Source organism: Podarcis liolepis, assembly GCF_965112155.1.
Source record: "Podarcis liolepis genome assembly, chromosome: 8".
Lineage (NCBI taxonomy): Eukaryota > Metazoa > Chordata > Lepidosauria > Squamata > Lacertidae > Podarcis > Podarcis liolepis.
The window spans coordinates 20,250,816-20,274,711 of NC_139560.1; the positions used below are offsets into that span (position 1 = coordinate 20,250,816).

Consider the following 23,896-nt stretch of genomic DNA (forward strand, 5'->3'; position numbering starts at 1 on the left):
TGCAAGGATCATTTCTGACAACAAGTTTTTCCTCTGACTTAAGTGTTTGAAAACAAAGGCGTGGTATGAGCTACATTTGGCACTCTATTTTTAGAAATGGAGATAAGTGCATGCTGATTCGATCTTCCAGATTCCTTTTCTTTTTCCTCCTGTAAAGCTTTTTTTAAATATTGCCTTTGCTTTTCCACCCCTACCTTCTAATAGGCAAAAAAAAGTTTAACATATATTTCTGTATAGGAGAAGGGGAACTGGAAGTGCCATAGCTTGATTCTGTAGAGCACATGTGCTGTATGGAGCAGGTCCCAGATTCAAGCCCTTCATAGCTTTGAGAACAGCGCACTTAGCCAGGTGGCCTTGGTTGAACTAGAGATCAAAACGAAGTACATATGTGAAACATATCTGCTTCAGACCATGCTGAGTGACATAATCTTTTGCATGCACTTTGGGAAGCCTCATTTAAAATCAATGGCTGTTTCCAGAGCTTCTTTTGCAGCCGGAACACTCCTCTCCTGAGAAGACCTGTGTAATCCTGGTGTTTTTAGGTGAAGACAACAGCTTTGGTTGTCCATCCAAAATAGGTTGGAGTTCCTGCACCTCTTTTCCTAGGAAGAAAGCACTGGCTGTTTCCCAAATACTGTAAGCATGGTTGTGACCAGGATGCACACTCCGTTTAGAACTTGGAAGTGTTGGAAGGATAAACATGATACTTATCATTACTCATATTGCAGTAGTTAGGAGTTCTGGCTTGGATGCTAGCGTCTGTTCTGCACACAGAACAGAGCTCTCCCTCTCTAGCCTCTGTTGCCCCCCAAGAATTAATCCCTGAAGACTGGGGAACTGCATGGGATGTGGCGCAACACTCCTCTTGCTGCACACATAACCTGGCAGAGGAGCAGGAGTGATGGTCCCAGCAAAAACCAGGCACTTCTGTGCACAGATTTGCCTCCTACTTGCACAACAGCACCTTAGCACTGAAACAACTTTTTTGACGTGGTTATTAAAAATATATATAATTATAGTGTGGAATATACTATGACACAGTAGGCATGCTAATTAGTAGTATTCTCCATTTTCCAACAGCCTCCTAGAGCAGGTAACACACCGTACTCAAATCTTCATTGTCCCCAGTTTGACAGTGCCTTCTTTTAAAAATAGAAGATGCATACTGTGAGGGTTTGATTAGCTGCTTGTGCGTGAAAACGTGCTCCCTCAGAGTTTGTGCGACCCCACAAACCTCCGTGTGTGACGGAGCTCCTCAGACATGTCTGCTCTAGTCACTAGTAGAGTCCGACAGTGGCTGTCTGCGGAAGCGTTTCCAGCAAAGAAGTTCCTTAACGGAAACGCGTCTCCTGGACTCACGGCGTGACAGTTTCCTGCGAGGTGTGGGTCTCCCTATGGGAGACTCCGATACCTCCCCACTGTTCTCGCTGGAAGCCTCCCTGAGCCCTCCCTCCTGCTCGCATTCCCTCAGAGACCCACTCCTCCCCCTGCTGGTCCCTGCTTCAGCAGTTGAGTCTCTTTCATCCTGCCTGAGTCCCTCCACCACCTGATGCTCTGATGGCAGTTCCCTGACATCCACCTCCCCTCCAGGGCCCCCCTCACCCCCTCCCAATTCCTCCCCCCTGGGAGGTGAAGGGCTAAAACCCCGAAACGAATCTTCCTCATCTTCTGACGTCTCGAACAATTCTCTCCATCGATCGTCGTCCTGGCCAGCTGAATCCTCCTCCTCTTCAGAATCTGGGAACCCCTCCAACTCCTCTTCCTCGTCGGTGGTGGCAAAGTATTCCCTTCGGAACCTCGCTACAGGCTGAGGTTTACGTGGGAACCTCTGATGAAAAGTCTCTATTAAAACCTCGTCATTGACATCCTCTGCCCTAACCCAGGTGTTTTCCGACTCCGGTTCCCCTTCCCACATTACCAAATACTCTACTTGATCTCCCTTCCACCTGGAATCGAGGATCTCCGCTACATGGTAGCTGTGTTCCTTCTCCTCCATTGCTGGTCCCCTAGTGACCCTCCCCTCACTGTCTCCTCTATACGGTGACAGCAACGACCTGTGAAAAACTGGGTGCAGCTTCATGTGGTTCGGTAACCGGAGCCTGAAAGCCACTGGATTGACCTGCTGTATGACTTCAAACGGACCCAGCCTTTTGGGTCTTAATTTCTTACAACCTCCTTTGAATGGCAACCCTTGGGTTGACAGCCACACCTGGTCCCCCACCCTGATGCTTTCACCTTCCCTTCTGTTTTTGTCTGCCTGCCTCTTATATTCCTCCTTAGCCCTGTTTAAGTTGAGTTGGAGCTGGCGATGGATCGCTTCCATTTCTTCCACGAACTGTTCTGCAGCTGGAACGCTCCAGTTCTCCCCCTCCCCCCCTGGGAAGGCTCTGGGATGGCACCCGTGATTAGCCAAAAAGGGGCTCATCCCCGTGGACACGTTCTCTGCATTGTTGTAGGCAAATTCTGCCAACGCCAACTTCTCCACCCAATCATTCTCATTGTCATTAACATAACACCTCAAATATTGTTGGAGAACCCCATTTGCTCTTTCCGCCTGCCCGTTGGTTTCAGGATGACGGGCCGTCGAGAAATTAACCTCTACATGCAGTAAGCTCATGAGCTTCCTCCAGAACCTGGAAGTAAATTGTTTCCCTCGGTCTGAAACCACCCTCAAGGGGGCGCCATGCAACCTAAACACATTCTCTACAAACAATTTGGCGGTTTCTTCTGCTGTAACCGCATGGGAGCAGGCTATGAAGTGGGCCATTTTAGTTAACAGGTCTACTACAACCATGATGGCTGTTTTCCCTCTAGACCTTGGCAGATCAGTCATGAAATCTATTGCCACTGCTTCCCACGGTCTCTCAGGTGTGGGCAGTGGTTCTAATAAACCAGCCGGCGCCTGCCTCTCCCCCTTGGCTCTTTGGCATTGTTCACACCCTCTCACATACTCCCGCACATCTTCCCTGACCTTGGGCCACCAAAATTCCCTGGTAACCAGCCACATGGTTTTGTGTTGCCCAAAGTGCCCTGCTGTGGGGCTATCGTGCAGCTGCTTGAGTACCTTCTCCCTCAATTCCCCTTCAGGTATATATAACGCTCCCTTATAATACAATGCCCCATTTCTCTCCTCAAAACCACCGGATTTGTCTTCCTCCCCTCTGAGATCCCTGAGTTTCCCCTGGGCGTATGCATCCTGCACCGTACCCTCTACCAATTCCCTTTGCCCCACCAAAGTCGCCCCACACACCCAGCGGTCCTCTGGAATGATATGGGTTTCTTCGGGTGCTCCCTCCCCCTCCAGATATTCAGGTTTGCGTGAGAGAGCGTCCGCCCTAACATTCTCTGGGCCTGGCACATAACAAATCTCAAAGTTAAATTTGGAGAACTCTTGGGCCCATCTCAACTGCCTTTGGTTGAGCACTCGCGCCGTTCTCCAGTACTCTAGATTTTTATGGTCCGTGCACACTTGCACTTTATGTTGTGCACCAACTAGCAGATGCCTCCATCTCCGGAACGCCTCATGAATAGCAAGCAGTTCTCGGTCGTACACCGTGTAGTTCCTCTCGGATTTGTTCAGCTTCCGCGAGAAGAAGGCACACGGACGCCACTCTGACTCCTCCTTCCCCGGCTGCAGAAGAAGCACCGCCCCTATGGCTCTGTCAGATGCGTCTGTTTCAACCCTTAGCTTCTTTCGTAAATCCACATGCAGAAGTTGTTCTTCAGAGGCGAAGGCCCTTTTCAGTTCCTCAAACGCTCGCTCCGCCTCCGCCGTCCATACAAACTTCTTTTTACTGCTGAGACAGTCAGTGATGGGCGCCGTCAGATGGGCGAAGTTGCGGATGAACTTACGATAAAAGTTTCCAAACCCTAGGAACCTCTGCACATCCTTCTTGGTTTTGGGTGTTTTCCATTCCAGCACTGCCTGTACCTTGCCGGGATCCATGGCCAATCCCTTGTCTGACAGGCGGTACCCCAGGAATTCCACCTCCTTGGTATGGAACCGACACTTCTCCAGTTTGACCCACAGCCTGTTGGCTTGCAGTCTGCTCAACACTTCTCTGACGTCTCTCACATGTTGCTCCTCATTCTCAGAATACACCAACACATCATCTAGAAAGGCAACGCAATTCTTGTAGAGCAAAGGGCCCAGCACGTGGTTCATAAAAGATTGAAAACACGCGGAGCCTGCTTGTAATCCAAATGGCATAACGAGGTATTCAAACGCCCCCAAAGGGGTAAACATGGTGGTTTTCCATTCATCCCCTTTCCTTATGCGTATCAGGTTGTACGCCCCCCTTAGATCCAGCTTTGTGAAAATCTTTCCCTTCCTCACCCTGGTCAAAATATCATCAATTCTGGGCATAGGGAACGCCACCGGTTCAGTCACTGCATTCAGCCGCCTAAAATCACATACAAGTCTCGGCTTGTCCGCATTTTTTTTGTCCACAAAGAACACTGGGCTCCCCCCTGCTGCTTTGGACTCTCTGATGAAGCCTCTCTTCAGGTTCTTGTCAATGAACCCTCGCAACTCCTGCATTTCCCTGTCTGACATGGCATACAACTTGCCCACGGGAAGCTGTGCTCCTGGGAGTAAATTGATCTGACAATCAAAGGGTCTATGAGGTGGTAGTTGGTCAGCTTCCTTCTCGCTGAACACGTCGCTGAGATCTGCATACTGTGGTGGTACCTTCACCTTCCCCATGACTTCAGTTCCTGCTAGGGTGGCTTGGGCCCCTGCTGAACCCTTCTCCCCTTTGCAGTGTTCTAGGCAATGTGCTGAACCAAAGGACACCACTCTTTGATGCCAGCCAACCAGCGGATCATGTAGAGCTAGCCAGCTCATTCCCAAAATAATGGGAGCGCCTCCCAGGGTGGCCACATTAAACGCTATCAGTTCTGTGTGCCTTGCCACCCTCATTATCATTGGGACAGTCTGCAAGCGGACTCCTCCTCCCAACAACTCCCTGCCATCAATCGTGGTCACCTGCAGGGGGTTGCTTAAAGGGATGGTCTGTATCTGGTGTTCAGCAGCAAACTCCTTGCTCATAAAATTGCAGGAGCTGCCTGAGTCCAATAGCGCCTTTATTTTTAGGGGGTGCCCATTCTGCAGCTCTAGCGACACTTCAATCACTAGAGCAGGTCGAGGAGCTTCTGGCACGGGCACTTTCACTGCTCTTTGGCCTGGCTGCAGTGCCCCAATTGTGGCAACCAGGCGTTGGCTTTTACCTGCTCCGCTCCCCCTTCTTCTCCCCCCTCAACAGCTCCCACCATCCCTTGCCATTCCTTCCTCTGGGGGCAGACTCTGGCAAAGTGGCCTGGCTGTTGGCAGAGATAGCATTTCCGGGGGCCCTTTCCCTCCTTCTTAGCTCCCTCGCTGGTTTTTGAAAATGCGCGCGCGCGCGCTGTTCCGATTTCCATCGGCTCTGCCGGCGGGAAAGCTGGCTCAGGAATGTCTGGAATGCGGAACTCCTTCCAACGTTCCCCTCTCCCTTCCCGCCTCTCCAAGGCTCTTGCCTCCTGCCGCGCTCCTATGGTCAGCGCAGATTTGGTCAGCTGATCCATAGACTCCGCCCTGGGGCTCCGTGCCAGCTCGTCTTTCACCCCCGAAGAAAGACCTTCTTCAAATAGCATTTGAACGGGTGGCGCCGATAAATCCCAACTCAGTCTGTGAATCAGCATGGTAAACTCAGTCCAATATTCACGGACAGATCGACTTCCCTGCTTACAAGCCATTAGCTGTCTGCGCACCACCCCTTCCTCAATATCGCTGGAAAACATGATATCCATTGCACGAAAGAACTTCATTGTGTCCTTTAGTATGTCATTGTGCGTTGCCATTAGGGGTCGAACCCAGTCTCTAGCCCCTTTCTCAAGATGCCCAATTACAAAAGCAACTCGCGATTCCTCATCAGGGAACTCATCGAACTGCACATTAAGGGCATATTGCATCTCTGTCCTAAAAGCATGGTAGTCCTTGGGGTCCCCCCCAAATTTCTGCACCAATCCTGGTACCTTTCTGGGGAATTGCGTGGCTCTCCCCTTCTTGTCTGCATCCTGAGCCCTTCTCTCCTCCAACCTCGCCGTCTGCAGGGCCAGTTGAACCTCCAACGCTCGGTATCTATCTTCCAAGCTTGGACCAGCTCCAGCCCCTGCTCCTCCGGTTCCGGTTGGTTCGCTCATGATGCCTTCTCTTGCACAGGCAGCGTACAAAGACTGTCGGACTGCTGTGAGGGTTTGATTAGCTGCTTGTGCGTGAAAACGTGCTCCCTCAGAGTTTGTGCGACCCCACAAACCTCCGTGTGTGACGGAGCTCCTCAGACATGTCTGCTCTAGTCACTAGTAGAGTCCGACAGTGGCTGTCTGCGGAAGCGTTTCCAGCAAAGAAGTTCCTTAACGGAAACGCGTCTCCTGGACTCACGGCGTGACAGTTTCCTGCGAGGTGTGGGTCTCCCTATGGGAGACTCCGATACCTCCCCACTGTTCTCGCTGGAAGCCTCCCTGAGCCCTCCCTCCTGCTCGCATTCCCTCAGAGACCCACTCCTCCCCCTGCTGGTCCCTGCTTCAGCAGTTGAGTCTCTTTCATCCTGCCTGAGTCCCTCCACCACCTGATGCTCTGATGGCAGTTCCCTGACACATACTACGTACATGTTACCTTTAGACAGTACACTCTCATGGTAAAGATTGAGAGGACAGGAGTTATGAACTTCTGGATACTATAGCAGTGGCTTCCCTGCTGTTCCACATGGAAGATGGTTTCCATCAAGGTAGGTTTGACACTTGAACCTGTAATAGATCTTAGCACTCAGATCTGCAGATCATCTTAGCACAGGCATAGGCAAACTCGGCCCTCCAAATGTTTTGAGACTACAATTCCCATCATCCCTAACCACGTCCTGTTAGCTAGGGATGATGGGAGTTGTAGTCCCAAAACATCTGGAGGGTCAAGTTTGCCCATGCCTGTCTTAGCACCTGCTAAGTTACAAATCAGGAAAATGAGAAATGCTAACAGCATCTTAAGACAGAGAACTCATAAAATGTTGCAATGAAATACCACTTCAACTGTGCTTGTGGAGACCACATGTTTGAAAGTGCTTCTGCATCAAAATCATGCAAACATAGCAAGTTGGGCCATGCATATGTATGAGTGTAAACTTCATTTGCATCATCTTCCCTTTAATAAAAGAAAAGAGAATGAAGCTGGGTTCGTTCATTTGTACACACAATGTTTGCTGCACAAATTACCTTCTACACTATATATCTACTAATTTAAGAATCTGTGTACTGCCCTTCACCACATAGTCACTGGATAGATTATAACTTGTCAGAATATACACATACAATGAGATACAGCGAAACTGGATGTACTTAAGTGGATGTAATTAAAAACTCAATTTAAAAAATTGACCTTCCAGGTTCAGATTGTAAGCCGGCACATTTTGCCTCCTGACGCAGAGCCGTCCATCTGTGTGGCATCTGGAGGCAAACCCATTACTTTGCCAGTTCAGTTAAGGGAGTATGTTGTTTGAGGGAGGATATTGATGAAGAGTACCCTAGTGGTAGGCCAAATACTAGTGACCTCTGACCCCTCTATGTTAATTGATCAGGGTGTTTTTGTAAGAGAGAGTGTGTGTATTTATCATTTTATATTTCATATATACAGTGGTACCTCGGGTTACACACGCTTCAGGTTACAGATGCTTCAGGTTATAGACTCCACTAACCCAGAAATAGTACCTCGGGTTAATAACTTTACCTCAGGATGAGAACAGAAATCGCACGGCGGTGGCGCAGCAGCAGCAGGAGGCCCCTTTAGCTAAAGTGGTACCTCAGGTTAAGAACAGTTTCAGGTTAAAAACAGACCTCCAGAACGAATGAAATTCTTAACCCAAGGTACCACTGTATTTTAAACTGTTGAACTAGCCCAGTTGCATATGCCTGGTGGTCCTAGGAGTATATGCTTCACTTTTCTGTGTCTCGATTAATCTTTATTAATGTTAGTGCTTATGGAAGACTTGGATGTCTGGTGGTATATACAACTGCATGCTTAAGTAACAGATGTTACACTGCCCTTCAAAACTAATAGCCTTCCGAATATGGCTTCCATTGGTAGCAAATATGTGTTGCTGTATGTTAATAACCAATATATGTTTAGAAACATGCATACAATTGAAATCATAATACAAGAACCTGTTTAAATATGTCTGATGCAATAAAATTAAGACACCAACCAAAAAACTAGTAACCCAGCAACAGCAGCCTATACAAGAAAAGCTTTCAGTTATAAGCCAAGGAGAAGAAATGGTTTAGTGACACTAACTCGTTAGGATACCTTGTTCAGAGACATCATCTCTGAATACCAGTTAATGGAGGCAAACAGCAAAGGAAGTCTATTGCTTTGGGGCCTGCTAGAATCACCAGGGTGGCCACTAATGGAAACAAGGCGCCTGATTTGATAGCTTGTCTTCATTTCTCATATTTAGTAATTCGTCTAGAATGCAGATACAACCAATAAGGGACTGGAAAGGGTTTTTAGTGGGGAGGATCTGATGGTGTAAGGAATTCAACTTGGGGGCAGTTTGGCAGCTAACTCCAGCTGAGAGAGGTCAATTTGATTATCTGTTTTCATCTTGTTTTCATAATTGGTTTGGAATTGCTCCGGAATATCTCAGTTTGATTCCCCCCCCCCCCTTCGGTGAAGTTTTCATTGGATAGTTAATGCAATATTTAGAAGAAGAGTGACCTTTTAATAATGGGTATGGGGAAGGGAGGAATGAGCAGCTAATCTAAATTATGAATTTATAAAGCCAGAGTGGCTTAGTAATTATTAGCTTGTGATTAAGTGCCAAAGTGAAGTATTAATTCTTCAGCACTAAACAAGTTACTTCCCTGCGAGTTCCACAATACAAATTTATCATGTAAGATTTGGAGTACATTTAGAGAGGCAAACTCTCTAAATGGGAGATTTGTTATGTTTATATGGCTCCTCTTCTTTGCTGAATGCAATCTAGAGAATATTTCCTCCCCCATTTTTATAAATTAAAAGGCCGCTTGCTGCATTGAGCCCTGGATTTCAGCAACTTTGGCAAGGTCCAAGGGGCAGCCATGTGGCATTCTGACAGAGGACGGTATAATATCAAGCTAACTTATATGTACAATTTGAAAACAGATCTACAAGTATTGCTGGAAGTAGGAGGTCAGAATAGAATGGAGAGAACTGCCTTTAACTCTTTCATTATGCATAGTTCCAAGTGTCAGTTTAAAAGCTTTCCTACAATTTTCTAGCTAGCTAGTACATGAGCCTCTTGCAGGTTTCCCGTTAAAGTCAAACTGCTTTGGCATCTTGGGGACAAAATCATTTTACTATGGAAGTAACAAAACCATTGTGCATAAATTCCAAATTCTCCCATGTAAATCAGGAACCTTGTGCAAGTGGTGCAATGTTGCTCTGTTTTATTTCAGGTGAATCTCCCTTTCACTGCAGCCCACAAAGTTCCCTATCTAGATTTTGATGAAGATTTGGGGGGCATAGGTGGGGGAAGTACATGTGTGTAGGTGGGGAGGGACAGGGAAATATAGTATGAGCTGCCTTTCCACTCCTTCAGTGCTGGATACTACCCGATACTGATAATTTTGTCCCACGCATCAAATTTACCAATATTCATCTCTTCATCTCTTTACAGCTTGGAGATTTTCCTGATTAAGAAGGAAGTGGGACCTTCGTGGCCAGAACTGATTGTTGGTGACTCTCGGGGGGAATATGTCATGGATCCAGCCAAGAGTGCCGCAATAGCTGAACGTCTGACGCATCTAACCTCTGATGAAATGGTAAAGTGCTGATCAAAGAGAACTCTTTTGATTCTAAGAGGGAAATCAGTCTTATCAAATTGTAGCAGAATCTTTAAGTCAATCTCACTGAAGCGAGTCCCATAAGTCAATGTAACTTACTACCTAGCACACATGTGGATGGACAACCTGCAGCCCTCTGCTAGTGCCCCTGACCGCTGCTAAATTTCACTAGCTGAAGGCTGAGAGGACTGCAGCTGCAACGGGGATCGGGGGGAGGCACACAGGAAGAGTCACCCCTTTCTGCCTTTTCTCTGCTGTAAAGTTGGGGTCCGCAAGGGCCCTGTGGGAGGTTTGGCTTGGGGCATTTCCCCCTTCCTAGCTGGAATCTCTGCCCCGGGTTGCCCAGTGGGACCCTAGACATTCAACATTGACTGACACTCATGGTGGGCGTTTGTTTAGCAGTTGTGTGGTTTGTCCTGAAAGCTCTGAACAACTGTTTGGCGGGTTGAGAGGAGTGCTTCTCTCTCTCTCCGGTCTGTCCTTCAGTCCAGTGGGGAGAGATCGTGTGTGTGAGAGAGAGAGACAGAGAGAGTAAGTTTGTATGCATGTGTATATGTTCACGAGATGTGGCCCTTGAACACCCATCTACTGTTGACCTTGACGCTTGGAGCAAACCAGGACAAGGTTGTTATGAGGAACAGTTAAACTGCTAAAACCACCAATGCTACATTGAGTTCCCACTCCTTGGGTGGGTGTCATTATTGTGCTTCCTACCCCAATCTCCAGTGGCAGATCAACAATGTGGAGTGCTGGTGGAAACACTTGACAGCACCCCATTTGCTTAATTATATGTTATGGCCAAAGCTGGGGAAGCTTTCAGTTTTCAGCAGCACCAACACATTTCTTACCGCATCTAGTTCAACCCACAAATGCTTGGTAAAGGCTCACGTCTGCCTATGTCTGAATTGGTGATATGGTGGTATAGTACAGCAATGGATTCATAGACGTATTTAGCTCTGAGAATCCTGCACTGATTTCACTGTTGAAAGACTCGTGTATAGGCAGGTGGTTGGGCTGTGTGGTGGCTGACCATATTATGGCTCAGTTGTTACCTTGATGATGGTACTTCGGTAGTTTATTTACTTCCTCAAAAGAGAGAGAGAGAGATGACAACAGTAATTTAAAGCATCTGTTTCCAAGGTTCTAGGCTCTGCTATCACAGCTATTAGAGTAGCGTCCCAGGGCACCTTTCAAAGGCTAACAAATGCCTTGTGATGCTAAGCTTTTGTGGGCTGAAGCTCTTTTCAACAGCTTCAGATGATACTGAGATAGCCTGCCTTCCGATATTTCACAGCTGATAATAGGGGCATTTTTTGTCCAAGATCCTTATTTCCATGCACTACTTGTCTCTTCCACATCCAGGGAGGCACAGGAGGAGTCGGGTACACATAGCTTATCTATGAAACTGAGTCTAGGAAGTACATCAGGAACAGAAATCTGTACATGGTGTTACTTGAACAAAAAAAGCCAACACCCATGTTTTCAAATCTATTCCTTCTTCACCCACAGGCATGCATATAAAGGGTAGTTTTTAAAAAAAATAAAAATCTTTATTTATTTTGACTGAAAGTTTGATAATGTGCTACAAATTCATAGGAAGTGTTATTTAATATACTTTTTGTCTGAGATGTATCTTCATATTTGTTATAATGTTTCAACTTAATCTTCTAGGATTCAAAACATTCTTGGAAACAACTGAGATGCTGTAGTACATTATTTGTGCTACAATAATGTGCAAACTTTTGAGCTAGACTTGATTCTTCTTGATAATAGCCAGTGTTTCATGAATGAGCTTTTATGTGGAAGCACCTGCAGTGGGCACACTTACGTTTTTGCTGCATGCTAAAGACTTTTCAGACAAACCTTTCTAGAGTAGCTGTTGGTCATGCATTTTATTCTATCTTATGAGTCACTGGAAGATTCAAATAATTGTGGGATCTTTTGCCCCAACCCCAAGGCCTGCATGCCTTGGAGTTCTTTAGTATGCCAAGATGTCTTTTGTCTCCAGAGACCACTGTACTCATGCTTAGTTTGGGGCTCCTGTTATCACATGATTCCCTCTGTATGGTCATGCCACAGTAACCTAATTGGCAAATAATGCTTATGGCTTTTGTAGTGTAAGGACCCTGCCTATACCCCTATTTCCCCTTGTTTTGATTTGCTACTGGGGTTGTTCCCCCCCACCCACCCCAGAACTCCTTGTATTGCCCTTCTGTCCCACTAAGAAGTAGTAGTAGTCGTAGTAATACCCCTCCCATCTGGGTTTCCCCAGTCACTCTGGGTGGCTTACAGCATAGATTTAAAATTGTAAAACATCAGACATTAAAAAGTTCCCAATACAGGGCTGCCTTCAGATGTCTTCTAAAAGCAGGCATAGGCAAACTTGACCCTCCAAATGTTTTGGGACGACAACTCCCATTATCCCTAGCTAACAGGACAAGTGGTCAGGGATTATGGGAGCTGCCTTCAGATTTCTTCTAAAAGTCAGATAGTTGTTTATTTCCTTGACATCAGATGGAAGGGTGTTCCACAGGACGGGCGCCACTACTGAGAAGGCCTTCTGCCTGGTTCCCTGTAAACTCACATCTTGCAGTGAGGAAACTGCCAGAAGGCCCTCAGTGCTGGACCTCGGTGTCTGGTCTGAATGATGAGAGTGGAGACGCTCCTTCACGTATACTGAGGCAACACTTTTGAGCAGGCATAGGTAAACTTGGCCCTCCAGATGTTTTGGGACTACAACTCCCATCAGCCCTAGCTAACAGGACCAGTGGTCAGGGATGATGGGAATTGTAGTCTCAAAACAACTGGAGGGCCCAGTTTGCCTATGCCTGCTTTTGAGGCAACACTTGCCTGCCTTCCCCTTCTGTGCTGCCTTTTCCTTCTCTGCCTGTTTCCCTCTGCTGCCTTCACTTTCCCTCTGTATCCAATCTCCCTCACCTGCTTGGTTCTGTGTTTCACTGGATGCTCCACTTAACCTGTTCTCCAAAATTTCCTTTCTTGGTACCAGTTATTGATGCTCCACTAGCTGCCCTTTGGTCCTCTGACTGGTTGAATGTTTCTTCCTTCACCGCCACAGTGCCCTGACACTTCTGATCCTTCCAGTTCTCCTTCTGGGCAGATCAACAAGCTGATACCATTACAATGCCTCCAGCAGCAGTTTTTATTTTGGTTGTTGTCATTGTATATATATATATATATGATCCTTCTGTACACCGCTTCAAGGTTTTTTGGATGTTAGGCTGTCTACAGATATTTTTAATAATAATCTAAAAAAAGCAAACTGTTGTACCTGCAAAAAAATTCTTGGTAAAGAAGATATATTACCTTTATTATATTTTTAAAGAGTGGAAAATTTGCCTAGTTCATTGACAAATCAAATGCATGGCAAGAAACGTACCTCATTAGGTTGCACAAAGCAACTTTTCATACCCGTCAGCAAGGGAATAATTAGACAAGCCACTTTTTCTTTAAAATACTCTTTCGCATAATTGTATCACATTAGTGGCAGGCATTATCATACTGGAGGAATCTGTACAGGCCTTGATTTTGTAACAAATAGACTGATTAAGAATTATGTGTTTAAAACTGGGCCCAGTCAGCTGAAATTAGTCAGCCATTATTGTCTCCATCACCAATGCCACCCCCACACATACTAACTACCTACCAAGAAGATAGGGGTGGGAAGGAAAACTTCACACGGTTGTTTTGGGGCTTTGAAATCGCAGCCCCACCAAAAGAAAAATGAAATGAAGCCAGATGAAACAATAAATGGTATGGGAAAATGTTCTCTTGAGGATGATTTGTACCCGAAAAAATTCTTTGGACTGTTACTGTTTAAATAGCTTACTGGGAAATTTTAAAACTTTAAATCCTAGAAATATTTCTGCATATTGCCTGCTGGAATACAATGTTAGTAGCAGTAAACACTGCAGGAATTAGTGTGTGTGCGCGTGTTTTCAGAACAAAAAGCATACTGTACAGTGGTACCTTGGGTTCAGAACTTAATTCGTTCTGGAGATCCGTTTTTAACCTGAAACTGTTCCTAACCTGAGGTACCACTTTAGCTAATGGGGCCTCCCGCTGCCACCACGCGGTTTCTGTTCTCATCCTGAACAAAGTTCTTAACCTGAGGTACTATTTCTGGGTTAGCAGAGTCTGTAACCTGAGGTGTCTGTAACCCAAGCTACCACTGTAATTAAAATTGTTTTGTTTGTGAGAATGGTACAGATGGTAAAATGTGAAATGTCAGATCTATGCTTTTGTTCACTCTCTTAACTTATAATATGCATTTGTTTCAGTATCCCTCCACCCAAAAAAACCACTCCCAAACCCCAAGTCTATATATGCAAGGATATAATAAATTTGCTGCAATTCTATTCAAGGTCTGTTTGTGTTTTAGGAAGTCCCAATAACTTTGTATGACCTACTTAGGACCAAGCATGCTTTGACTTGGATTGCAGGACTCTCTGCACCTGAAGAATCATTTAAAAGTTACCAAGAGAAAATGCAGAGAATATGATGCTGCGACACCGCTGTTGAGAAGGTGTCATTGCCTCATTGCGTCAGCTGCTCCTGAAGTCTTATAATCAATAGGATTAAATGCTGCTCCCTGTGCTCAAGTCACTCAAATCCCCTTCATTTTCAGTCCTAACCTTCATAATAATTTCCTAAGCACCCCACCTTGCTCTGGATTTTACAGAGTGAACTTTTCTGATCCCAGGTTTTGAGTGTGTACTTCTGTTACGGCGGAAGGCAGCATCCTCTCAAGGTTCCATGCATCGTGGTGCGTTATCTCAGGTTTCAGCACAGCGGTGGAACTACGATAAAATTCTGTTTCTTATCTTGGTTATGAAAGAATCTCTCATCCCAGCTCTGAAGAAGCCTGTGATGATTGACATCCACTATGGCGATAATCCTTGAAAGCAAGACTCTTTAAATAGATTGATTAGCCTGGTGGAAAAACAAATGCACCTTTCAGAGTAATTATTCAGACATGGTGCAGGCATAATACTTAACAAGCCATGGTTAGTTTTAACCTTGTTTACCAACCTTATTATAGGGACGCAGGTGGCGCTGTGCGTTAAACCACAGAGCCTAGGACTTGCTGATCAGAAGGTTGGCGGTTCAAACCCCCTGCGACGGGGTGAGCTCCTGTTGCTCTGTCCCAGCTCCTACCAACCTAGCAGTTTGAAAGCACGTCAAAGTGCAAGTAGATAAATAGGCGGGAAGGTAAACGGTGTTTCCGTGCGCTGCTCCGGCAGGAAGGTAAACGGTGTTTCCGTGCACTGCTCTGGTTCGCCAGAAGTGGCTTAGTCATGCTGGCCACATGACCCGGAAGCTGTATGCCGGCTCCCTTGGCCAATAAAGCAAGATGAGCACCGCAACCCCAGAGTCAGTCATGACTGGACCTACTGGTCAGGGGTCCCTTTACCTTTACCTTACCAAGCCTATTTAAGATCCCAAGCATACTGTGAAGATAAAGTTTAGCTCAGCCTTTGCCAACCTGGTACCCTTCAGATGTTTGAGATGACAGAGTCATGCCTGCTAGGGTTGATAGGAGTTGTCATCCAAAACATCTGGATAGCAATAGATTGGTAAAAGCTGATTAGGTTGTCAAGCTACGTCTGTTGGAATTTGACCTTTAATCTAGTCGTGCTGCTTTATTGACAATGGAATCTGCTGCTTTCCTTTTCTGGTTTCTTTTTCTTCATTTTTTAAAGAGCGTTTTCCTTAACAAATGAGTCATTTAAATTTCAAAGATTTTAATATTAAAAACATTTCAGAAGTTTCAATGTAAGAACCTCAGATTCATATTTTTTTGCCTTTATAACTACAGTGGTACCACGGGTTACATATGCTTCAGGTTACATACGCTTCAGGTTACAGACTCCGCTAACCCAGAAATAGTGCTTCAGGTTAAGAACTTTGCTTCAGGATGAGAACAGAAATCGTGCTCCGGCGGTGCGGCAGCAGCAGGAGGCCCCATTAGCTAAAGTGGTCTTCAGGTTAAGAACAGTTTCAGGTTAACAACGGACCTCCGGAACGAATTAAGTACTTAACCCGAGGTACCACTGTATCTAGGAAACTGTGGTTGAAATCTGTTACATATCCTTCACATTGTTTCACTCGGGGGGGGGGAGAGAAAAACCTAATGTTGGATTCATAATACCTTTGACCAAGCTTTCACTTCTGTGAACCATAAAAATTTAGACATGGAAAATGTTTGGTCTTGTAAATTAAAAGCAATGAATCTAGGGCAAATGGTTTCTGCGCTGCTGAGCATTATTTCTCAGCAGAGGCCCTGCATCCCAGTAGCTAGTCTAGTGTATTAAAATAATAAGGAAAATGGTATAGTGTTGCTTTTCCTAAGCACATCTTCCAAATTCTGTTTAAACTGCCAAGCACATCCTGAAAAAAATTCTATTCCACCAGGCTTATGCCAGCAATTAAAAATACATCTTTCCATGATAGTTGATGAACTCTGATTTTATACACACACACACACACACACACACAATAAATCGCTTTCATATTTTTAAATGATATATACATATATACATATACATACACACACATAGATAGATAGATAGATAGATAGATAGATAGATAGATAGATATAGATATATAAAATCATATATGGATAAAAGTAAATTCTGCTCTCAGCTTTTGATTTGCTCTTTCTAGTCTCAGTCAAGTGTTTATCCCATTTAAGAGAAATCAGTTTTTACTTGGGAGTAATTGAGAGTGGCGCAGCAAGCCCTCTTCCAGTAAATGCGAGTTTCCCAGTAAGTCAGTATCTTCTTTTATCTCTTTGTATTTCTTTAGACTACTTATATCCTGCTTTATAGGCCCAAGAAGCTCTCCAAAACTATTTACCAAAAAATAATAATATCAAAATTGCACTCAAGTCGAGCGCAGGGACAAAGAATATATGGTGTCCATATGGAACCTGGATAGTTTTCCTTCTGGCCCTCCTGTGCTTAAAGATGAAGATTCCTGGCTTGTTTACATGACCCTTGAATATTCAGTCAAGGGTAGCATGGCAACTGGCAAATTGCAAACAACTCCAGGGAACTAATTTTTATTCATCTTGCCTGTTCATGAACAAACTAAAATGTTGGCTTTTCTTGTTACCCATTTTTGTCAGCTTCCAAAGTGAATGCATTGCTGGAGCATATGAACGCCAACCCAACTTAAAATTCTCAAGCCGATTTGTTATGTTCCTCATTCATTTTACAGTTGATTTGACCTCTGCCTGTGGCAGTACTGCTCATTTACACAATGCAATATTTGTTCCCCGTACACAAATTGCTTTATCGTCTTACTTGTCCTTGCGTCGGGCCTGTGCGTGTGGTTTTTCCGTTGTACAGATGGTCAGCCCTAGAAGTCGTAGAAGCCTCCCACTCTGAGCAGTTGTGATTTCAAAGGTTCACTGGGAGCACTGGGTCATTTGTGTTCAGTGCCTCCATAGTGAAAACAGTGTCCTTGAAACTTGTGATAGAATCATAGAATTGTAGAGTTCGAAGGGACCCTGAGGATCATCTAGTCCAACCCCCTGTAATGTAGGAATATGCAGCTGTCCCTTATGGGAATTGCTCTTGTTAGAATTCCTGATCTATGATTGCAATCGTAGGATTGTTGTCTTTCACATGACGATATGTGTTTTGACTCCACAGAGTGGGAAGTGACGGAGACAGGATGTTTGTGTTACTGTGTTCCGTGAAGTGGGACTATTGTCCTTTGTTCTTTTTCTCTTTGCTGTCTGATGCTAGAGAGGGAGGGAGCCATGTTGCAGTGCTCCGTGTGTGTTTATATGTAAACAAAGTACCGTATTTTTTGCTCTATAAGACTCACTTTTTCCCTCCTAAAAAGTAAGGGGAAATGTGTGTGCATCTTATGAAGCGAATGCAGGCTACGCAGCTATCCCAGAAGCCAGAGCAGCAAGAGGGATCGCTGCTTTCGCTGCGCAGCGACCCCTCTTGTTGTTCTGGATTCTGAGATTCAGAATATTTTTTTTCTTGTTTTCCTCTTCCAAAAACTCTTATGGTCTGGTGCATCTTATGGAGCGAAAAATACGGTAGATTAGCCAATATGCTGAGTTGCTGAGGTCTGTCATGCGCATGATGCGCAAACTCTGCGGATCCCTAAGTGTGCCGGTGTCGGTTGGCATCGGTCGCTGTGATGTTCCGGCTGAAGAAAGCTTATGAAGCTCCCGAACGATCGACCAGGAGGGAGAGAACATGCCAGTCGGGCTTATGTCTCTGCCAGGGTCCTACTTGAGTATAGGCTGAACTCCTGACAGCTCTAATCAACTGAGCTATCCAGGCAGCATAGCTGTTACATTTTCTTGTGCTAAAGGCACAGTCAAATATGTACAGCTAGCATGTTATGTGAAGAATTAATTGCTGACCCAGCTGCAGTCTGAAATAGTACAGCCCAAGGAGGATTGCCATGTTGCATTTGTTCCTTCAAATCACTCCTATTCCAAAAGTTCAAGAAGACCTTGTTTGAACTACCTTTGCAATATTTGATACAGTACATATTGTATTGCATTAGTGGGTATTTGCGCTTCAAGACCCCCCAAGCCACCCCAGAAGAATAAAGACACAAGGACACAGAATTTAGGTTAATGTTAATGGGCAAAATTTAGGCCACAACTTTATTGCTTACAAAATGTGAGCAGTATTGGCTTAGGCACTGGCATCAACAGACTACAGTGGTACCTCGGGTTACATACGCTTCAGGTTACAGACTCCGCTAGCCCAGAAATAGCGCTTCAGGTTAAGAACTTTGCTTCAGGATGAGAACAGAAATTGTGTTCCGGTAGCGCGGCGGCAACAGGAGGCCCCATTAGCTAAAGTGGTGCTTCAGGTTAAGAACAGTTTCAGGTTAAGAACGGACCTCCGGAACGAATTAAGTACTTAACCCGAGGTACCACTGTATATCTGACACCTGCCCGCCTTGCAGGAAGTCTGGAAGGGTAAACCACCAGTAGGGGGAGCCCCGTCGATGCGGATCAAGCCGAGCCCCCCTGGGTTCCAGCTGGGGTCATGGCATGGCCCTAGCTTGTTTGAACTACCTTTGAAATATTTGATACAGTACAAATTGTATTGCATTAGTGGCTATTTATCGTATTAGTATTACTGTGTGGCTATTTTTCCCACTCACCCATTTTTCAGTAGTGTAACCTTTATATGCCCTTGGAATGCCTAAAAATCTAAATAATATTAATTTTTGGTTTTAGAATCCAGACCCTAACAAAGAGAACCCTCCGTGCAATGCCCAGGAGCTGGAAGAATGCGACATTTTTCTCGAAGACAGCACAAGTCTGTGCAGATTTGATGGTAACACCTTCAATGTCACCCATGTGGTAAGCATAAGATAATAATCTTGATAATAAGCATTTCTTAATTACTTGCCTACCAGCAGAGAACTGGATTGCATTGTGGTCTGATATTATTAGTCCTTCACTACCTATCTGCCGGGCCTGGACTCCACTCATCAGGAAAGATGATCTTCGAACAGGCTCAACACGTAGTTTGTTCTGTGTTGTAGAATAACGTAATGTGCATGCAAGTTGTGTAAGAGATACTAAAAAGCAGATTGTCCTTGAATATAAATACAATGCTTGTGGCATCGTCTTCTCTTAGCTGCTATGTTTTGTTCCCTTGTAAAGCATATTGGTAAGTTTTCTTTATTTCTGTGTACAAGATTTGAGGTTGAGGAAGTCTGGGGTAGGGACAGGTAGGGAAGGCCAGGTAAAGGGCATATGACACAGGCAGTTAATGGCTGTGCCATGTGCCAACCGCACATGGTTGTCCTATCAGGCAGCTTTGGGGCCTGCAGCTGCTGCCATTGAATGTCAGGTCAGCTCTGAATAAGATCTCCCTCATCCATGATCCTGATTGTGGATGAGGAGGCGAATCTGGTCTATATTACTGAGACCTGGGTGGGTGAGCAGGGTGAAAAATATATAGAAGAAGTCAAAGCAGCTGTAGAATTGGGGGCTGGCATAACCTGTTTTATCTGTCCCTTCTCACTATAGGCTGCCCCATTCAGCAGGGTCCCCGGATTTGGTAGAGCATTTGGGGCAGCCTAATGGAGAAGGAAGATAGGGGAATCAGCTTAACCTTCCATCCAACCCTTTCATTGGTTGAATTTATGGCACAGGTTTCCACACTGGACTTCTTAAAACAGCTTTTGCATCAAGTAGGAAGCATTCAGAATGGCTATTAGCTGATCTTCCAGTTTTAGCAGTGATTTAGCATTTGAAGTCGCCGATGATGAGATCCCATTTCCAGATGCTAGAAATACAAATCTGTTTTTTTTTTTAAAAAAAATGTATATATCATGTATCAGTGCTTCTGTTATCACTTCAAACACTAACTTGAGGAGAGACAAAGTCATATTTTTTATCTCATTGGCAAACTTACTATCTCCTACATCATGCCAGGATATGGCATATGCCCCCCACAGCTTCCTCCAAGATTGAAAATTCTCAGAGATAGTAAGGCAATTCTTTATTTTTATGGGCTGTTACTTTTCTGGGATTTGCTACTTTATGCCTTGGCCAATGGAGCCATGCATCTTCCCTTTATTAGTATTATTTATCTGCCTACTGCCAGTCTCAAGATATGAGCTCAACCAGTCAAGTTATCTGTCTTTCATTCACTTTAGCTGCTCTTGAAGAGGATTTTCTTTTCCTTCTCTTTCTTGACTCCTTTTGTCCAGGGCAAGTAGTGCACCTTTACACCCCAGTACTTTAGAGATGTACTGCTTTCAGGAAATTAATCAGTCTTTTGTGCACTATTAGGTTCGAAGTTTTCTAAATAAAGTAGATTTGATAAATAAAGTAGATTCGATGTTCACAGTTCTTTGTATAATAGTCCATTGTAATATCATTCTTCTAATTTTGATTTTTCAGTGCACTTTCTCTCCTCCTTTATTAAATAGTTGCGTGTGAAGATAACAGCTCATCTTGTTTGCATCTAAGCCAAAAGGTTGCTGCCATTCATTATTTAAAAAACAAAAAAACTTGTAGAAATCACTTAACTGTGACAGCAAAAGAAGAGTGCTAGCATAGATAACAAGCAGTGAATACATGTTCATGAGGAAGGCAAACTCCCCTTTATGCAGTTGTATCAAATAATTACCAGTTGGCAACTAAGGAAGACAGTTCAACGCAAATGGTTTTGTACTTAATGCCTGTTTGTCACATTTGCTCCTTTCGAGTAGGATGCATACAGTTGGTTACTTCTGAAACTAGATGGGCAAGACACTGGTATGTAATTATGCCATTTGCTGTGGGGAGAGTAGGAACAAAACTAGAAAACTGCTAGCACATTTGCAAAGCTAAGCAGGGTCTGGTATGGTTTCGAAATGCACATTTTTCTTCCAGAAATAATCCCTAGAAATAAAAAAGCATGCACTACAGTGTTAGCCTGAATAATTTGCATTCTTCAAGCTGATCTATATTCCACCCAAAGACATGGCAGGACTTAAACTTATTTCTAGTATGGGATGATAAATGCATGTGAGAAATAAGCACAATGTTTGTCTTGCTAGATCAGACCAGAGATGATTTAATCCAGCACTCTGTTGGCCATCCAGACACTGATGAGCAACATACAATGAATATAACTTCCTGTTTGTATCATCTAGCACAGTGTTTCCCAACCTTTTTTGGGCAAAGGCACACTTGTTTCATGAAAAAAATCTCGAGGCACACCACCATTACAGCCCCGTGACGTCAGCGCGCAGCGTCACGCCGGGAGGGACATGAATTGCTAGCAAATTACATAATCACCTCCTTGAGGGCTGGCTCATCTTCTCCGAAGGCAGAACCCCATTAATTAACAGCACAGACTCACACCATAGCCAAGACGAGGGGGGGGGAACCTCAGTCATGCACAGTCATGCACATGTGGGGGCTAAATGAGGACGAAGACCGGGCAGAGAGCAGGGTTCAAATCACCCCACCTGGCCAGGACAATCCCTGGGTGCTCCCTTGGGCCACTTCGCCTGACCCACCTCGCAGGGCTGTTGTTGCGAGGATAACACGGGGAGAACCACGCGCGCCCCCGGGAGCTCCTTGGGGGAGAAAGCGGGCGATGAATGCAATGCATGAAATATATGAGAGGCGACCAGGTTTTGCAGGTGAGGGGCCCCCGCCAGCCTCCGCTTCCAACACCCGGCGCAACGACGCCGAAGTTTCCCCCCGGGCTCGGCTCGGGGAGCAGCGCTGCTCCCCCCCGGCTCCCCTTCGCCCTCCCGGCTCTCTCTGCCGCCCACTGGGGACCCCCCTCACCTGCCAAGTCCGGAGCTCCGGTGGAAGTTGCATGCATGCATGCAGGGCGCCGCGTTGCCATTGCATTGCACTGCACTCCATGCAACGCCTGCACGCATGCATTGCCTTGCACGCCCGCCAAGGGGTCTCCCCGCGGTCCGATGCGTCCCCTCCGGCGCGGATGCAGCATTGCAAAAATAAACACACACACCCCGACGCAGCCCTACCTGGGGGGCAGCCTCTGCCGCTCCGCCTCCGCGGGGATCCCCGGGCTCCATCCTGCTGCCCGATCTCCGCGGGGGCGCAGGCAGGCTGCGCGGGGTCTGCGCGGAAGAGCCCCTGCCCGCCCAGCCGCCGCCGCTGCGCTCATTCCATGGCCGGGAAAAGAGCGCTTCAAACAAAACGCCCGGCCCGCCAGGCCACGCTGGGAAACGTAGTTCGCGCACCCCGCGCGGGCGCGGAGCCCAAGGGCGAGGGGACTACGGATCCCGGCAGCCCCCGCACCGGGGACGGAGTGGGAGAGGCCGGGTGCAGGGATGGAGGGACGGGTGGGCGAGCGAGTGAGTGAGTGGCAGCCGCCAAGCCTTGGACGAGATCCAGGAAGGGCCTCCCCGGAGGAGGAGGAGGAGGAGGGAGGCGCAGAGCGGGAGGGAGGGAGGGAACCCCAGGAGTCATCTAGTGACGGCGCCCCAATCGAAAATTTGACTTTAAAAAAAAAATCTTTCGAATTTTTTAATTTTTCCCGCGGCACACCAGGCAACACCCCGCGGCACACTAGTGTGCCGCGGAACAGTGGTTGGGAAACACTGATCTAGCAACTGGAAGTAATGCTCTGCTTAATCATGCTGCTTCTTTTTGTAGTCATTGTGGCCAAAAGTGGCTAGAAGTGTGCTTGAATTTTTCTAGCCCTTGTTTGTTTTTGTGTCGTCGTTGTCGTTCCCCACCCCACCCCCAAAGCTCAAGCCCACAAAAGGTTCTTTTACTTTTTCTTACTTTTGTGATTGGGGTGGTGTTTTTCCCCCTTTCAATTTCATTTGCTTTTGTTTCTGTGTGTCCATTTGCCACTTGGAGGGCGTATATAGTATTTGGAACAGCATCCCCATAGAGATTGGTTGTCTGAGATCAGGTGCCGCTCAGCTCCTTTTGCCTCCCTCTAGAGCAGGCATGTCCAACAGGTAGATCGTGATCTATCGGTAGATCACTCAACGTCTGCGGTAGATCATTGGCTCCCCCCAAAGAAGCTGAACAATTGTGGCTCCCCTAAAAAAACTCAACATTTTCCTCCTCCCTAAAAAAACTCAACAACTTTGACCCAACCCCAAAAATGGGCCTTCCTCCTTCCTAAAAAAAAAACTCAGCAACTTTGACCTGAACCCCCAAAAAGGGGATAGATCACTGCCAGTTTTTAACTCTGTGAGTAGATCGCAGTCTCTTGGGAGTTGACCACCCCTGCTCTAGAGCATTGCTTTAAAATAAGCTTTCACATCTTGCAACTTGCCAGCCATCTATGGAAGCCCTGGAAAGGGTCAATTAGACACCCTGTGTCTGCTGTCTGCCTGGGCCTGCAAAACCAAGGGCATTCTCAAGCACCTGAGAAGCCAAACCGAGCAGCTGATAGCTCATCAATCACAAACTGCCAGAAGCTTGACAATGCTTGGTGGGCTTCGTTTCAAAGTTCCTCTGTACCTTCTTCCCGCCTCACTTGTGTGTTTTTGTTTTGTTTTTCCATTTTAAGCATCGGCAGCCAGGTCTTGTTGCGGG

The 23,896-nt window shown here is 45.9% G+C and overlaps 2 protein-coding genes across 2 annotated transcripts in view; one reads left to right on the top strand and one right to left on the bottom strand.

The window, feature by feature from the left end:
- ENY2 (ENY2 transcription and export complex 2 subunit) overlaps positions 1-22,755 on the bottom strand; it is a 53,075-nt gene extending 30,320 nt beyond the window's left edge. The window contains exon 1 of the mRNA XM_083517116.1: positions 22,745-22,755. The gene's annotated coding sequence lies outside the window, so the exon portion shown is untranslated. The remainder of the gene's footprint in view (positions 1-22,744) is intronic.
- The window catches only part of NUDCD1 (NudC domain containing 1), a 57,265-nt gene that overhangs the window by 23,795 nt on the left and 9,574 nt on the right, over positions 1-23,896 (top strand). The window contains exons 7-8 of the mRNA XM_083516750.1: positions 9,684-9,828; positions 19,094-19,219. Coding sequence (XP_083372876.1) covers positions 9,684-9,828; positions 19,094-19,219 — 271 coding nt within the window. The remainder of the gene's footprint in view (positions 1-9,683; positions 9,829-19,093; positions 19,220-23,896) is intronic.